The sequence below is a fragment of the Pipistrellus kuhlii genome, unplaced genomic scaffold, assembly GCF_014108245.1.
Source record: "Pipistrellus kuhlii isolate mPipKuh1 unplaced genomic scaffold, mPipKuh1.p scaffold_m20_p_7, whole genome shotgun sequence".
NCBI classification, from domain to species: Eukaryota; Metazoa; Chordata; class Mammalia; order Chiroptera; family Vespertilionidae; genus Pipistrellus; species Pipistrellus kuhlii.
Window position 1 is genome coordinate 48,412,911 of NW_023425573.1, and position 18,205 is coordinate 48,431,115.

The following is an 18,205-nucleotide window of genomic DNA, read 5'->3' on the forward strand; positions in this document are numbered from 1 at the left end:
TTGAATTTGAGTAATGTGTTTCAAAAACTATCAAACAGTTTATCTAGTCATATTAGCAGCTTCAGCTTTGATTTGCCTTGTGAAGTTTTTGTTTTATGTAGGAATTGTATCTAACCCTATCTGCTTTCCAACGACTAAGGTTTCCAGTGCCATGATATCTAGGAAAAGAGACAGAGTCACCCGAAAGATGCCAGGTGAGCGTAGAGTCGGCACAGTGAGAAAGTTGTTCTTAGGAGTGTTTCATCCAGGTGTTGGTGGGGGCCGGGGAACCAGCCTTTAGCACCACAAAGCACAGTGGAGTTCCTATACCTGACAACTTCTGGGCCTGCTGGACAACACACATAAACTGCACATTTTGTTCCTGAGAAATTGAGATATCTCCGATTTCTTTATTATCACATTTTCTAGTTCTGCCTATTTAAAGTTATATCTAGCTATCTGATTGGAATTCTGGGTATTTTCCAAGTTCGTCATGAGTCAGATGTTTATTGACATGCTCCTCTTGTATACATCGAAATTCTTGTGCATTATGTATGGATGTAATTTCTTTTTTCCCCTTTCCAAATTTCTATGTGCAGCTAGAATTCATATTCCCCCGTATCTCACCTGACATACTTCCTCAAGAGATTGTGACATTTTTAAACACCCAGCATCTAGTATAATATCTGACATATTAAAGGTACCTAATAAAACTTTGCCAATAAAGCCCTCTAATCAAGGAGAATATTCAAAAGGATGCACCACACTCTGAAAGCAATACTAAAATTGGGGTTCTAAGTATATTTTAGATAAGAGGAATGCCAAAATAAAAGTTTGTCCAAAATTGTTTTCAAAAGAACAGTTCTTGTTGTATGTATATTTGGACTATAATTCATGAGTATACAATCATACTACTTTATAATGTCTTGGAGCTTAGTCGTTCTGATAGAGTATACTTCTTTTCTGGGACATATTGAAAAGGCTCATCCTAGATAATGAAAGGCTAATATGCAAATTGTCCCCTCAGGAGTTTGACCCACTGGGAGTTTGACCACTCGCTATGACATGTGCTGGCCACCAGGGGGTGGCGCTGAATGCAGCAAGGCCCCAGGTGGCAGCCTGGGGAAGGAAGGCCCCAGTCGGCCCTGATCACAGGCCAGGCCTAGGGACCCTACCCGTGCATGGATTTCATGCATCGGGCCTCGAGTGTCAATAATAAAGGGCCTAATAGGTCCCAGTTAAATTCAATATGTGAAAAAGAATGGGTCATCTGATACAAGTGGACTCTAACTTTGATCTCATTTCCTTTCAAAGGGGTCAACATCTGCCATCTGGCAAAATCATTGATACCATAAAATCAGAGACTTCTTGCTTTTCATCTCCCTGGGCACATGGTGAAATTGTATTTCCTATACACCCTGTGGTTGAATGGGGCCATTTGACTTACAGTTCTGGCCAAAGATATTTGAATGTAAATATGTGTCTCTTGCAAGCCAACCATTTAATTTCTCTTCTCCTCCCACCCCAGTACAGCAACTAGTAATGTTGAAAATGATTCATGCTCTGTTAGCCTAGTTCCCAAATAAGTATGATGAACAGAATTCCCTACAGTTCACAATGGACATACAGCATATGCAAGAAATAACTTTCTTGCTTTAAGTTGCTGAGATATTGGGATTCATTGTCACTGCACCATATGCCAGCCTGTCCTGATGTTCACGGAATGGCCATCAAGCCATTGGATTAGAAGGGGAAGGGAGAAAGTAGGCTTTGTAAATGTATCCAATTTCTGTATTCCATTCCTAAAAAGGGGTCCTAGAAAAGAACTAGAATGCACAATAAAGGAAAGTGTGATAAAAGATTACAAGGATCTTGGGAAAGCAAGTAGATTGAACTGGAGTAATCTACCATTGAAAGAAAAGACTGCTAATTTATACCACCCCTAGGTTCAAAAGGGGAAACACTGCTTTTGAAAAATGTAATAATGAAAAACAGAGAGACAAAAAAGTGGAGGTGCTGGGAGGGTTTTCTGAAACTGGGATGCTGTGAATTTGTGTAGACGATGCTGTATGCTATTTGGAGACTCAAATTGTAATCCACCTAAAGGAGCATGGTAGGATTTTATTAATGCAAAGAAGCCCGGGGCTTCAGTCAAAGCAATGCCTAGAGGGATTTCAAATTTATAACCTAAACTTCCAATAGAAAAAGATGAGCAAACTAAATCTAAAGCAAGCAGAAAGAATGGTTACAGCAGAAATTAATGGAACAATACAAAAAGAATAGAGAAAAGCAATTAAGCCAAAAATTGGAAAGAGCAACAAAATTGACAAGGCTTTCCCTAAACTGGCTGAGAAAAAGAAGACTCAAATTACTAAAGTCAGAAATTAGAGAACATTGCTACTGATCTTATGGGAATAAAAACAATTATAAGTGAATACTATGAACAAGTAAATGCCAACAATAAAAAGAATTCTGAAAATAAAATTAAGAAAGCAATTTCATTTATAATAGCATCAAAAGAATAAAATACTTGGGAACAAATTTTTTAAAAAGTGCAAATGTGTGTCCCATTGACTAAAACACTGGAAATTAAAGAAATGTAAATAAATGGAAAGACATATGCGTATAGATCGGAAGACAATATTGTTAAGAAGGCTATAACCTTTAAATTGCCTACAAATTCACAGATGGCTTTTTGGCAGAAATTGACAATTCTTAAAATTTATATTGAAATTCAAGAGACCAAAAATAGCCAAAAAACCCTGAAAAGGAGCAAAATCAGAGGACTTAACACTTGAAATTTCAAAAAGCACTACTTGTAGCATTAAGAAAGTGTGATGCTGCCGAAACCGGTTTGGCTCAGTGGATAGAGCATTGGCCTGCAGGCTGAAAGGTCCCAGGTTTGATTCTGGTCAGGAGCATGTGCCTTGGTTGTGGGCACTTCCCTGGTGGGGGTGTGTGTGTGTGTGTGTGTGTGTGTGTGTGTGTGTGTAGGAGGCAGCCGGTTGATGATTCTCTCTCATCGATGTTTCTAGCTCTCTATCCCTCTCTCTTCCTCCCTGTAAAAAATCAATAAAATATATTTTTTTAAAAAGAAAGTGGGATGCTGGTAAAGGAGACTCATATAATCAGTGAAAAAAATTGAGAGTCCAGAAACAAACCTGAAATTGATTGAGAAGGATGCCAAGACAATTCAAGGGGAAAACAGTCTTTTCAACAAATGGTGCTGGAATAACTGGTTACTCACATGCAAAAGAATAAGGTTGGACCTCTGCTTTACAACATGCAAAAATTAACTAAATGGATCACAGACCTAAATATAAAAGCAAAAAACAAATACAGGATAATGCTTAGGAACACTTTAAAGTACTTTATTGTCTAATCACTATGCTGTACCCCTGAAACCAATACAAAATAATATTGAATGTAAACTGTAATTAAAAAATAAAAACTTTAAATAAAAATGAATGTACTTGCAATATATAAGAGTTAGACAAAACCTTCTCATATACTATATACCAAAAGCACAAGTGACTAAAAAAAAAAAAAAAAAAAAAGATAAATTGAACTTCATCTAAATTAAAAGTTTGTGCTTCAGATAATACCTTCAAGAAAGTGGGAAGACAATAAAAATATTCTAAAATTAGATTGTGATGATTATTGTATATCTTTGCAAATACACTGAAAAGCATCAAATTGTATGCTATAAAGGAGTGAATTGTATGGCCTATAAATTATATGTCAATCTGTTTAAAAGCAAAAGACTTACTGGCTCACTGTTGTTTCAAGGTGATACAATCCTTGTAGATGTGGACACAGATGTTGCCTGTTTCCTAAGGGAATATGCCTGAGAAATTAGGGAGTCACAGGAAAGATGAGTCATATTAAATATGTTCTAGGCAGAACAAAGAGAGTCCAGGCCTGGTACCTATTGGTCTGATAAAAACAATCTCGGATATAATTATTCTACATAGATAAAGGTGAATAAGACTGTTTAAACTCTAAATGCTTGTGTCTGTCTTGGAAACATTTCCATAGAAAACACCACAAGACATGACAGAAAAATAAATGGGTAGTTTTCTTTGGACAAGAGAATTTGATATAATATTTCTTTTAATTTTTATAACTTTTGACTTTAATTTTCAAGGAAATGTAACCTTTGGGTCTAATTTCACCCTGTGAATTTCATATTGAGAAGTGGTTTATATTCGTTTTATGTTGGTCCTTTTGTTGTTGGAGTATCTTTAATTTACTCATTTAACCTCATTGTATAATCTCTCATAAGCAAACTTGGACAATATGGCTGCACATAATTTAGAATCAGAATTAGATTAGGGAGTAAATGGTAAGATTTGAGCACAGTTTGACCTCAGAATCTATTTAATACATTGTTCTGGTCCAGTTCAAAGGTTTCTGGAGCAAAATCCACACTGACCTCTATAGATTAAAAGTGGATCACAAAAGAACAATAGTTGGCCTTAGGGTAATGACTTTATGAAGGACAGTGGCAAGATAGTCCAGAAACTCCGGACTTCCTGCAGTGACACACTCCTGGCTCGCTTTGCTCAGTGGGTTAAGTGAAGAGAAGAAAAAGCTGCCCAATGTTTGGGGTTGTTTGTATGCAAAATAATACAATAATAAATAAATAATAATGCAAGAATAAATTCTGTGTTTCACATACAACCATAAACATACTTTTGCCCCACCCTGTATATGGAACACCAACTCATAGAACTATGTTCAACTCTCATTATGTGGTTATGGAAAGATGGCCAGTTTGATGGTGTACAGTTTATTTAATGGCAAAGTATAAGGAGCATTCAGAGAATGTTCCATAATGCAGAAGGCACGCTCCTAGGATTCCAGGGTCTCAGATCCTCCAAGTTCTCCTCACAGGCACTGTGGATGGTACTAGGTGTGGAGAGTGAATGATAGCATCAGCTTGAGAGAAATCCCTTCACTCTTCTCATGGATTTTTTTTTTTTTTAACTTTTTGGGGTGTAAAATACACACACAAATGCACATATCATATTTGTTTAGCTTGATACAGTTTTGGGAACTGGATACGCAAGGGAGTTCTTACATCTTGTACTTTACACTGCTCAACTTTTCTGAAAACTGTGGCATTGGGTTTGCCTGCAAAGCAAAAGAACACAAACGCATCTCATAGTACTTACTGGGAAAAAAGTTTTTCCTAAGCTCATCATCCCTTAGCTGGCTCACTCTTCAACCATGTTTAAGACTCATTCTTACACCGGCCTTTTCTGATTACTCCAGCGCCCCTCTGTCTCTGTCCTATCAGTTCTGGGCCATACATTTTGGTAATCAGTGACTAATTGCTTCACACCCCTTCTGTTCCCGATGCTATTGTAGTTTGAGAGCGTGTATTGCTTATTATTTAATTGAGCAGTTAATTTAACATTGTTTTCTATACTCCTCAAATAGAATTATTACAAGGAACAAAAACAGAAACTGATGATAAAAATGAGATTAATTACTGACCACTTTTACATAAAGTGCATAAAATAAAAGAATGCATCAAATCTTCAACATTCCATTTCAAAGTCCCAACTGTTTTGACACTGTCCTGTGAGAGAAGATAACCAGTTAACTCCTGTGACCAAAGATCTTTATAGAGTCTTCTCCAGTGTATTTACAATATATTTTAATCTCCCAGATTGCAAAACTGTAGACCAGAGAGCAGCTATAAGGCTTCCCTTTTTGCAACTGCCTTTCTCTGCAGGACAGGCAAAGACCATACTGACTTCTCCATGCTACATTACTGGCAGGGGTTTCTGTGTAGGCAGGGGGATCTTTAACATATTTTACTTAAATACAGTATTATAACCAATTTTACTCATCAAATTAGTGAAGATAACAAATATTACTCAAAGTCTGTAAAAAAAAATGTGGGCAGGCACACAATCATGTGCTGCTGAAAGTGTATACGGCAATATTTACAAAAGGAATCTTTAAACCCTTACGCCCAGTGATGTCATTTCTATTGAACAGTTTTCTTAGTAAACGTTGAGTGGGGAGGACTGCGGAGAGGAAGGAAATTCACACATTTTCAGCTGGAATAACCGGACCTATGATAGTGTCTCCTTTAAAAGCACATTTCAGGCACTCGCGAGACTAGAGGGAAAAAGTGAAAAACACAACTAAAGGTTCTTCCTCAGTCTGGCTCCTGTCCCTCCCTCCAGGCTGACCTCAGAGCCCGCCCCTTGGAGAGCGGGGGAGCACGCATGCGCGGAGGCGAGGCAGGGGCCTGGGGGCGGGGCCTGCTCCTGGGGGCGGGTCCTGCTCCTGCGCTTTAGGGTCCAGCGCGCGCGAGCCCCGCCGCCTCACCTGCCCGGGGCCCGCCCGCCGCACCTGCGGGTCACTTGGCCCGCGCCGCAGGCGGAGCCCCTGAGCGCGGCGCCCTCGCGGTGTGGGTGTTCCAGTGAACGGGGTGAAACAGCGGCAGCGGCAGGTGCGGGGGAGCCCTGGGGCCACCCCCACACTCGGGGTGTCTGCTCCCTCCGTCTGGATCTGAGGGCGCGGCGGGCACAGGCCCGGACCTTGACGCGGGGAGGCGCGGCTGTGCGGGCGGGGCCGCCAGGACCGCGGGGCACCCCTCCCCGCGCCCGGGAAAGCCGCGCTCCCGCCGGCCGCTGCGTCCGCGGGGCCCCGCTGGCTCGCGGAGTCGGGCGATGCGGGGAGTGAGTCGCGAGCTTGAGTGAGGGTGGGGTGGGGCGCGGAGGGGGTTCTTGGCACCCTCGCGCTTGCTTTGGGCTGTGTGTGTGTGTGTGTGTGTGTGGTGTGTGTGTGTCCTCCGCGGCCGCCCACACCCTGCGGTTGGGGTGCTCCTCCAAGTGAAGCCCGGGCTGCCGGGTCTCTGCCCTTGCCCTGGGCCTGGAGCCGCAGTCGGAGCTGAGCCGCGGGCGTGGGGGCCCGTGGCTGGGAGATCACCTGTGTGCCTGCGCCATTGGGAGGGGAGACGCCGGGAAGGACCGCCTGGGCCCGCTTGTTTTCAGGAAAATAACGCGGGCGGTCATCCACCAGGAGTTTACCCGTGTGTGTGTGTGTTGTGTGTGTGTGTTTGTGTGTTGTGTTTCAGGCTTTATGGGAGTTTACGTTTGGAAAAAGAGGCTGAACTTTTGGATAAAGATAAAAATGGGAAAAGGCATGCTCCACCTTTTGGTAGAGGTTTCTGTAAATAAGAGTAGAACAAAAGATTATGCATTTTACAATCCAAGGTTATACCTGTCCCTTCAGTGCTGATTATTTATTACCTCGTTCTACACCATTTAAAAAATATATATATTTTATTGAGTTTTTACAGAGAGGAAGAGAGAGAGAGAGCTAGAAACATCAATGAGAAACATCGACCAGCTGCCTCTTGCACAACCCCTACCGGGGATGTGCCCGCAACCAAGGTACATGCCCTTGACCGGAATCGAACCCGGGACCCTTCAGTCCGCAGACCGTCTCTCTATCCACTGAGCCAAACCAGTTTCGGCAAGAGAATTTTTTTTTTTAAACTATTGGTAACTTTATTTTAAATTTTCTCATGTTTGTATGTATGTCCACATAATATTTAAAGGGGGTTTGGAAAAGAATTAACTATTCAACAAGTATTTATTTGAGCACAGTATATGCCCTGAACACTGTTTTACACTCTGTGCATATAGAATGAGCCAGACAGACCAGCTCTCTACTCCCTTAGAGCGTGCATTCTAATGGGGAGAGACAAATAACATGTACATCAGATTGTGATAATTGCTCCCCAGAAGTCTGATGTGCTAGGCTAGAGAGTGGCTGCTTTAGGTTGGGAAACCCTCTCTGAAGAGGGACCTTGAAATTGAGATTTAAATGCAAAATAGGGTCCCAAAAGACAAGGGAAGAGACTTTCAACTGCTTTATGACAACTGAAGTTTGGGAGTCTGGCCAGAGAGGAGGGAAAGAAATGAGGGAGAGGGAGGGTGGCAGGCCAGAGCCAAATCATAGGGTTTAGGAAGTCCAGGTGAGGAGTTCAGATTTTATTCTAAATTTGTAAATGTCCTCCTTTTGGTTTCCTGGATTTATTAATTTAGTTCTTCACCTCATTATCACACAAAATGACAACGCATGGCACGATAGTTTACTACACTTCCATTTACATTTTGAATGAAACCTTTTGTTAGTCTTTATGAGTGAACCCTACAGTTCTGCATCTTAAAGGCAGAGCATGGCCTTGGCTCCATCCTAGGGAAGGAGCAGCTGAGACTGTTAAAATAGTGAAAATCTCTTTTGAGTTGAGGTGAGCAGGTCTGGAATGAGACTGTGAGAAGTAATGAGTTAAGGGAAAGTCTTCAAAGGTAAAACCAATATCTGACATTTATTTTAGATATTCACTGTCAACTCAATTAGAAGTTATTTGAGGAGGTTCTGTTTTAGGAGTTATGGAACTTACTTGGTATGGCAGTGGTGATTGTGATCATCATTGGAGGTTATAGTCTTATACATGTTTTTTCCCCCTGCCAAATTACTCTTATCCCTGGTATAATAGATTGTCCTTTAAAAATATGAATGTAGGAGCTTTCATTGAACAAATTTTTAAATTGGTTCTGGCCCCTGTGTATGGGTTCAAGTTGGCATTTATTTGCTTTCGAGGATCAAGTAACCTTTATCTTTTTAAAAATTGCAGGATATCTTACTTCACCTGAAGAACATGGTGAAACTAATTCACACATTAGCTGATCATGGCGATGATGTCAACTGTTGTGCCTTCTCCTCTTCCCTCTTGGCTACTTGCTCCTTGGACAAAACAATTCGCCTCTACTCCCTGAGTGACTTCACTGAAGTGGCATATTCTCCGTTGAAGTTTCACACCTATGCTGTCCACTGCTGCTGCTTCTCCCCTTCAGGACAGACTTTGGCATCATGTTCAACAGACGGTACCACTGTCCTGTGGAGTACTCAGAATGGGCAGACTTTGGCAGTGATGGCACAGCCCAGTGGGAGCCCCGTGCGGGTGTGCCGGTTTTCCCCAGACTCTACTTGCTTGGTATCAGGGGCAGCTGATGGAACCGTTATTTTGTGGAATGCGCAGTCATACAAATTACATAGGTATGAATATTTAAACCTTTTCCGTTTTCAGTCCTTTTAACAGGCCTACCAAAAGAGAAAAAAAATATTTTCATGGCTTTAAGATTCAGATAAATTTCAGACATCACAAGGAAAAATATTTTGACCTGTCTTGTGAAGGTCATAAGAACAGATGTTTACTGTGATTCTTGATTTTTGTAGCTCGTTGGCTCAAGTGTTCTTAATAAAGTAATGGCCCTGGCCGGGTTGTTCAGTGGTTGGAGCGTCAGCGTGGGACTGAAGGGTCACAGGTTTGGTTCTGGTCCATGGCAGGTACCTCGGTTGCAGGCTCCATCCCTGGCTCTGGTTGGGGTGCATTCGGGAGACAACCAATCCGTGTGTGTGTCTCACACGATGATACTTTTTCTGTGTCTCTTCCCCTCCCTTCTACTCTCTCTAAAAATCAATGGAAAAAATATCCTTGGGTGAGGATTAACAAATAATAATAATAGTAATGGTTGGTATGTCCCACTAATAAGACACAACTATTTCCTGACGGGATTCTTGCTGGGTGAGAGACCAACCCCAGAAGGAAGAACCTGGTGATTAGAATGGTATTATCATTTCTTATTTATTTATTTATTTATTTATTTATTTATTTAATATATATTTTATTGATTTTTTACAGAGAGAAAGGGAGAGAGATAGCTAGAAACGTCGATGAGAGAGAAACACTGACCAGCTGCCTCTTGCACACCGCCTACTGGGGATGTGCCCGCAACCAACGTACATGTCCTTGACCAGAATCGAACCCGGGACTTTTCAGTCTGCAGACCAACACTCTACCACTGAGCCAAACCGGTTTTGGCTATATTCTCATTTCTTAAAAACACACACACAAGAAACAGAAAACACCAACATCTGAAAAACTTCTGTTGGATAAAAACTCATCAGTTAATTTACATGAGTAATGTTCTTTTACAACTTACCAACATTAAACCTATGTACTTTTGTGTACTTACATTGTGGTGAAATGTTTATAACACAAAATTTACCATTTTTAAGTGTATAGTTCAGTGACGTTAAGTACTTTAGAAACCATAAACATTTAATTGTTACCTATTAAAATAGCCTAATGTACCTTCCCTTCTCCCTACCCCTCAACTTCATTCAGAGCACAAATGCCAGCTGGCAAACAAGTGTTGCTCATTTAGGTTTAGGTCTTTGGGTTGAAGCTGATGTGCTTCAAGTGATGTTAATAAACTGTTTAAAGAGAAAGACAAAGAATGGAATGTCTAAGTTATATTCTAGAAATGAAATACAGCTGTCAGCTGAGGAATCTTTAATTCTGCCTCTGTAGTTCCCCAATGTATGTGATTAATGACATAAAATGATACTGCTATAGATTTGAGCACTGGATGGGACTCTGCACCAATCATTTTTTTTTTACTCGTTTATTTCCCCTAAATGAGAAAGTGCTATTGTTAGCACACTAGCACAGTGCTTCTTCATCTTCCTAAGATCATTTTAACTCGTTCACAGCATTTTCTTTTCAAAAAGAACTTGCATTTGAAGATGAGGTGAAAGGCCTGACTATTGCTTTTGGGTGATTTTAATACAAAAGTAGAAAGTGTCTTTAACCCCAATAACATGTTATTCAGTAAAAATAGTTTCATCTTTTTAAAAAATATGTGACTCTATATTGTTGATTGTCTTCACTTTTGTTAAGTTTTTTATATCTTAATGTGTCCATACATACTGACTTGCTGTGCAGGAAAATAATATGAAGGCATGTGAACTTTGGTGTGGCTTGAAGATCTTAGTTAAGATAATGTTTAAATCCTCTTATTTTTAGAAAGCAGGCTTCAGTTTATAGCGTAAAAAATATTTCTATAGGCAGTGTTTCCTAAACTTCTCATGATGAGAATCACCTGGTGGAGTTGTTAAAATACAGATTCCTGAATCCCAACTAAGAAGTGCTAAGCTAGAATTTTTGGGGACATATAGGTAAAATTGTATACTTAATTGTATACTCTGTCTTAGAGCATTAGTATACAATTTTATATCAGTAAAGTGTTACTGATATAAAATTGTATACTTAATTTGTATACTCTGTCTTAGAGCACTAGTATACAATTTTACCTATATGTTCCCAAAAATTCTAGTTTAGCACTTCTTAGTTGGGATTCAGGAATCTGTATTTTAACAACTCCACCAGGTGATTCTCATCATGAGAGAAGTTTGAGAAACTCTGTATAGGCCTCTCTAACCCTTTCTAGTTCTGTAATAACTAAGAAATTGTGCTATAAAGTAAAAGGTGAAAACCTTTTTTTTTTGCTTTTATTCCAGATGTGGTAGTGTTGAGGATGGCTCCTTGGTGGCCTGTGCATTTTCTCCTGACGGAAACCTCTTTGTCACTGGCTCCTCATGTGGAGACTTAACAGTGTGGGATGATAAAATGAGATGTTTGCATAATGAAAAGGCACATGATCTTGGAATGACCTGCTGCGATTTTTCTTCACAGCCAGTTTCTGGTTAGTTACTTTATTCTTTTAAGCACTAGTGAATCCTATTTGTAATTTGTATGTGGCTTTTGGTTCTTGTTTCGTCAAACAAGGAGCCCTTTTATTCATTTTAAGGCATCATCCTTTTCCATTATGTTTTCTAATCACATTGAAATTACAAAGTAATATATGTGAAATCATGTAGTATTCTTTTGGTACTAGGTCTTTGAAATCTGCTGTGTATATCACGTCACATCTCAGTTTGGACTAGCCACGTTTCAGGTGTTCTGTAGCCACAGGTGGTCAGGCATTACCTTGTTGGCTAGCTCAGGTCCAGACAGTAGCAGGATGGTGTTGGCATTCCCCTATTTCAGATCCATCATGGCTTGTTAAAATAATGTTTAAGATAAACTGTCATATCCCAAAACACAAGCCCTGGAAGTACTTTTCGTGTTCTGTTTCCCCGCCTCATCTCAGATCACACGTGGCCTCATGCACTTTCTTGCCACACTGGCCTTCTTTCCTTTCTTCAGTGTTTCTAAGATTTTTCTAAGGGTTTCACCTGTGGACCCTTCACCTGGTTCCCTCTTAATCCTCCTTTAGATTTCCATTGGAAAGAAGTCACTCCAGATGAGCTTCCCCTGCTCTTAAGCTCCTGGACTCAATTTAATTAACTCACCCGTCATTCTGTGGCAGGGCCAGACCGAATGATTTCTTGGACTTTATACGGCCCTTGGGCCAAAGGTTCCCCATCCCTGGTTTAAATGAATAGAATTAACATGTATAAAGAAGTGAAATACTTTTGGTTTAAATGTTTTGATTAGTTATTGTGTACTTATTTTTAATAAATTTACATTTTTAGATGGAGAACAAGGTCTTCAGTGTTTTCGATTGGCATCATGTGGTCAGGATTGCCAGACCAAAATTTGGGTGGTTTCTTTTAGCCATATTTTAGGTATGTATTCAACTAGTAGTTCTCTAAAATTGTTTGTGATCCAGATAAAATATCTATCTTAATTGATCTTTTTGCCTAAGGTCCTCTGGATATCTAAGAGTGATTATTGAAATGTTTTAAGAACTTTTAATCAGCGTAAGACATACAAATGTTTTAAAAAGTTTGTGCTGACTGCTGATTATGACCTCACCACCAGCACACACAGAGGTAACTACACTTTGCACTTTATCTGTTTCCAACACTTTAGGTGGTTTTCACACATCTTCACTAATAAAAGAATAAGATGCAAATTGTCTGTGCCTTCGCAATGCCCACCAGCCAGTCAGGAGTGAGTATGCAAATTATACCAACAAAGATGTCAGGTTAATTTGCATACACAGGCGCTGAGGGGCCTGGCAGGACGCTTGTGTCATCGCCATGGCGACGGTGCAGATGTTCCACATGCCCCAGCCCCTCAGTGCCTCTGGACAGCATGGGGAGGCGGAAAGGTGATGCCAGCAGCCAGGGGAAGGAAGGCCCATTCTTTTTCTTTTTTTCTTTTTTTTTACTAATATATTTTATTGATTTTTCACAGAGAGGAGGAGAGAGAGATAGTCAGAAACATCCATGCGAGAGAGACATCGATCAGCCGCCTCCTGCGGACCCCCCACTGGGGATGTGCCCGCAACCAACGCACATGCCCTTGACCGGAACGGAACCTGGGACCCCTCAGTCCGCAAACGATGCTCTATCCACTGAGCCAAACCAGTCTCGGCAGGAAGGCCGATTCTTGCACGAATCTTCATGCGTCAGCCTCTAGTAGTCCATAAACAGTTTTTACTACCAGACTTTAAATTTATTCACCGTAGTTATTGTTTATTGTTTTTCTTGAGTCTTTTCCTTGTGCATTGTACTATTCCTTCAGGTGACCCGTTAGTGAAAAAACTGAAGTCGTTCAGTTTTGGAACACAGTGTCCCTTTATGTTATTTCTTTATTAATTTCTCCTCTCCTTCCTCTCTTTATATAACTCCCATTAATTAAACGGACCTTCTGACATGATTTTCTATGACTGTTTTCCCGCCGCCTACCTCCCACATTTTATATTATCTGCTTATCATTTTATATTTTTTTCCACTTCATTGAAAAATTCCTAAGCTTTATCTTTTAATCTTCTTTTGGGGTTTTTCAACTAATTGATCATATTTTCAATTTCTAAAAGCACATCTTCTCTCTTTCTTTTTCCTAGTGTCCTCCTTTTATTTTATGAATGCAGTATCTCTCAAAAGCTCTCAGGATATCAATGATAAATTTTCTGTTTTTAAGTTCCCTAGTGTCCTGATCATCCTTGTTTTGCTCTTTGGCTGTTTTTTGTTTTGTTTGTTTTTTTGTTTTTGTTTTTGTATACCCTGATCTTTCTCTTTCTTGTTCTTACTTAATGCAAATGCCTGGTGGTCTTGTATTTCATGACATTTAAAAATTAGACAGTAAGATGTTTAGAAGCTCTGTGACCATGATGATTTATTTTGCTGACCTCCCTTTAGTATTAGGAGATGGGTAGTTGCCCTTATTGGGAAGAAGTTGGGAGCTTAGAGAATTTGGGGGTCTGACCTCTGGAACTTCCCTGGCAGTTATTTTCCTTAGAAATCTTTGCCTGGGGAAGAGCATCTGGCTGTGGAGCAACATGTTGTGGCAGGTCAGGGAGGAAGACACTGTTTCAGAAACAGATTTTTAGTTACCTTTTCTATTTCCAGGTCTAGGTTTGTGTCATTGAGACTTTCCTTTCCCCCAACTGTTGACAATTCCAAATCTTTCGGAGTTTCCTAGAGCAGGTTAGTTTTCTCTAGGCATTCTGGGCTATTACTCCTCTGAACTACCTCATCAATTAATTCCCTTTCTGCCTTCCCAAAATTGGTTTCAGTTTCTGGTTTGCTGATGCCCTGTTCCTGTTCTCTTCACTAATGTGAATTTATCTTTATTAATTATTTTATTAACATTTTATTATTTATTATTTTTTAAAATATCTTTTTATTGATTAGAGAGAGGGAGAGATAGATAGCACATCAATGATGAGAGAGAATCATTGATTGGCTGCCTCCTGCCCGCCAAAACTGGGAAGCAAGCCCACAATCTGGGCATGTGCCCTGACCCGGAATCGAACCATGACCTTGTTCGTAGGTTGACGCTCAACCACTGAGCCATGCAGGCTGAGTCCCTTTATTAACATTTTAATAGGAACTCTGAAATATATGGTCAATTGGCCATTTGCCTCAGACCCCTAAGAATATTCTTATTTTATTATCTAATAAGCTTCAGTTATATCACAGACTACATTTTATTCATAATTATTATGAAAGATAAACAAAGTGTGACAGTAAAGTGGTAAGCACAGATTTTAAGCAGTAATACACTGTTGCAATAGGGAAAAGAGTCCAGTATGAACTGAACTCAATCTCAGATTATACAGAGGTGACTGGGATTTTAAAGGAAGAATAAGGTAGTAGGGAGGTGGGTAACTAGGGGCTCTGTGGAGTCAAGGAAGTGAAAAATTAATAAAAAGCAGGAAGATGGGGGCCTTGATTCATGTAAAACCCATCTTGGTTTGCTAATTGGAGCTTAAGGAAGTTAAACTATTAACTTCCCACAGGGTCTGGGAGTCAGGAACCCTATCTTCATTTGTTGGATGAAATAAATAGTAAAAATTTTTTGACAGCCTTGAGTTTTCTCATGCAAGCACTTTAAGGAGGCCAGAGTCATGCTGGGGATGCAACCTTGAGCTCTTAGAAACTATGTTAGTCTCTATAGGCCAAGATCAAGGACTAGCTGAGAAGACAACTCAGAAGAATCTGGCAGAGTTTGGCCAAGAGAGATTCTGTCATTATATTAGTGTATAAAGAAGGGCCTATTATCAGGAAAGAGATGCATTTCTTTTTGTGGAAATTTACCTGGTAGTTATTCCATTGCATATTAGGTTACAATTAGTAATGTATTCAGTTACTTGCTGAGAGGAAGATAGTTTTTTAAATATATTTTATTGATTTTGTACAGAAAGGAAGGGAGAGAGATAGAGAGTTAGAATCATCCATGAGAGAGTCATCGATCAGCTGCCTCTTGCACACCCCCTACTGGGGATATGCCCGCAACCAAGATACATGCCCTTGACCGGAATCGAACCCGAGACCTTCCAATCCCCAAGCCGACGCTCTATCCATTGAGCCAAACCAGTTTTGGCGAAGATAGTTCTTTATTTCTCTCGTTTATCTTACCTCTGCCTTCTGTTCCTATCAAAGTAAAATTCTTATAAGAAGCCATGAACATAGTCATTTATATAGATGTTCTATATTTGTAGATGTTCTAAACACTATATATATATATATATATATATATATATATATATATATATATATATATATTTTTTTTTTAATATATAGATAGATAGATAAAGGTATCACATATGTGTCCTTATTCCCCCATTGCACCCCCACCTCCCACTCATGCCCTCACCCCCCTGTTGTTTGTGCCCATTGTTTAGGCTTATATGCATGCATACAAGTCCTTTGGTTGATCTCTCCCCCTTACCTCTACCCTCCCCTACCTTCCCTCTGAGGTTTGACGATCTGATCGATGCTTCTCTGTCTCTAGATCTGTTTTTGTTCACCAGTTTATGTTGTTCACAGCATGGATGGAACTGGAGAGCATTATGCTAAGCAAAATAAGCCAGTCAGAGAAAGATAAATATATATGTCATAATCTCACTAATTTATGGAATATAGCACAATATATTTTAAATAAAATTGTTTAAAAATAAAGCTTTTTATGTATTGTCTGGAAAATGTGTTTTTACACTGATTCTTTTAAAAATATAGTCAAAACCGGTTTGGCTCAGTGGTAGAGCGTCAGTCTGCGGACTGAAGAGTCCCGGGTTCGATTCCGGTCAAGGGCATGTACCTTGGTTGTGGGCACATCCCCGGTGGGGGGTGTGCAAGAGGCAGCTGGTCGATGTTTCTCTCTCATCGACGTTTCTAGCTCTCTATCTCTCTCCCTTCCTCTATGTAAAAAATCAATAAAATATATATTTTAAAAATATACATAGCAGCCTTGGCTTATGTGGCTCAGTTGCTTGGGCGTTGTCCATCTTTGATTCCCAGTCAGGGCACAGGCCCAGGTTGTGGGCTTAATCCCTGGTAGGGGGTGTGCAGGAGGCAATGTTTTGCTCTCAAATGGATGTTCTCTCTTCCTTCCTCTCTCTAAAAATCAATAAAAAAATATTATAAAGATATACATAACAGTTTATTAATGTTAATTTATAAAGCATTTATGTCATTTGCACCCTATTTTAATTGCTTCTCTGTGGGGGAGAGTGTGTATGCATGTATGTGTGTGTGTATATATATATATCTTACATTTGAGAACATAACCTTTTCTTATGGTCATATTGCAAGTTTTCTGGTCTTCATTTGGTGGTAGCTTAACCTTTTTGCTTTGTTTGATTGATTATGCCTACTGATTGATTATGATCTGTAGGCTCTAAATAGTGCTTTTAATGCCCTTGTCTGTTCTCCCAGATAAAAATGTACTTTTTTCTATTTTAAATAGAAATAAAATACATATTTAATAGTAAAAACAAATATATCTATTTTTTTCTTTGTTGTTGGAACTTGCTATAATGATTTTTTTGCCCTTCTTAAGACCTATTAACACTTCAAAAAGTTTTTATTAGGTCTGAGAAAAGTATAGATTTCACTTAGTTCCTTGTTCCCTCTCAAGCCCAGGGCAATTTCTTCTTAATTATTTTTATAGGCTGTTACTAAAATATATTGAGTTCCTTTAAAGTAGTTGTGATATTTCTTTTCAAGAGTTATAGAAAGCTGCAAAAGATTTTAGTGTTACCATACTTGGTAGGCATGCTATAAGATATATTGGAATTATAAGATGTATAAATTACCATTGATTATTTTTCATTTATGAATGAGAAAATATTTAATATCAGATTTTAAAAGCTACTAGTATTTGATTCTTTCTAGGCATTTGGGAAATTGATATATGTATATTATTAACTAATCCTATATATATTAAAAAAAAAGCCTAATATGCTAAGTGTCCAGTCTGGTCATTCATTCAACCAATCAAAGCATAATATGTTAATGATATGCTAAGGACACTCAACCACTCACAATGACATGCACTCATCACCAGGGGGCAGACAATTAACTGGTCAACCAGTCGCTATGATGTGGACAGATGCTCTGACTGGAGGGTTAGCTTGCAACTGGGGTCTGGCCAATCGGGATTGAGCAAGAGCCTTCCCACAGTCTCTCCCCAGCTGGCCAACATCCTATGTTCCTCCCTAGCCCCCATCATGCACTGCGTGGGGTCCCTCGGCTTGGTCTGTGCCCTCTTGCAATCTGGGATTCCTCAGGGGATTTCGGAGAAGCCAGTTTTGGCCTGATCCTGCAGGCTAGGCCGAGGGACCCCACTAGTGCATGAATTCGTGCACTGGGCCTCTAGTCTATATAAAAGCCTAAGCGATCATTATGGCAGAAGGACCAGAATGCCCAGTCATTATGATGCACACTGACCACCAGGGGCAGATGCTCAATGTAGGAGCTGCCCCCTAGTGGCTAGTGTGCTTCCACGGGAAGCGCCGCTCAGCCAGAAGCTGGGCTCACAGATGGCGAGTGTAGCAGCAGTGACAGGAGCCCCTCCTGCCTCCACGTCAGCACTAAGGAGCAGTGAGCTGAG

General features: G+C 40.0%; 1 protein-coding gene across 5 annotated transcripts in view; it reads left to right on the forward strand.

The window, feature by feature from the left end:
- Positions 1–6,307: 6,307 nt before the first annotated feature.
- Positions 6,308–18,205, forward strand: part of WDSUB1 (WD repeat, sterile alpha motif and U-box domain containing 1) — a 37,217-nt gene continuing 25,319 nt past the window's right edge. Inside the window, exons 1-4 of one of the 5 annotated variants that reach the window (XM_036420558.2) lie at positions 6,308–6,451; positions 8,648–9,069; positions 11,377–11,561; positions 12,394–12,486. In XM_036420558.2, coding sequence (XP_036276451.1) covers positions 8,672–9,069; positions 11,377–11,561; positions 12,394–12,486 — 676 coding nt within the window. In that variant the 5' untranslated portion in view covers positions 6,308–6,451; positions 8,648–8,671. Of the gene's footprint in view, positions 6,452–6,585; positions 6,681–8,647; positions 9,070–11,376; positions 11,562–12,393; positions 12,487–18,205 lie in introns of those variants that run through there. The other 4 variants (XM_045575382.1, XM_045575381.1, XM_045575383.1 and 1 more) reach the window with 4 other exon arrangements.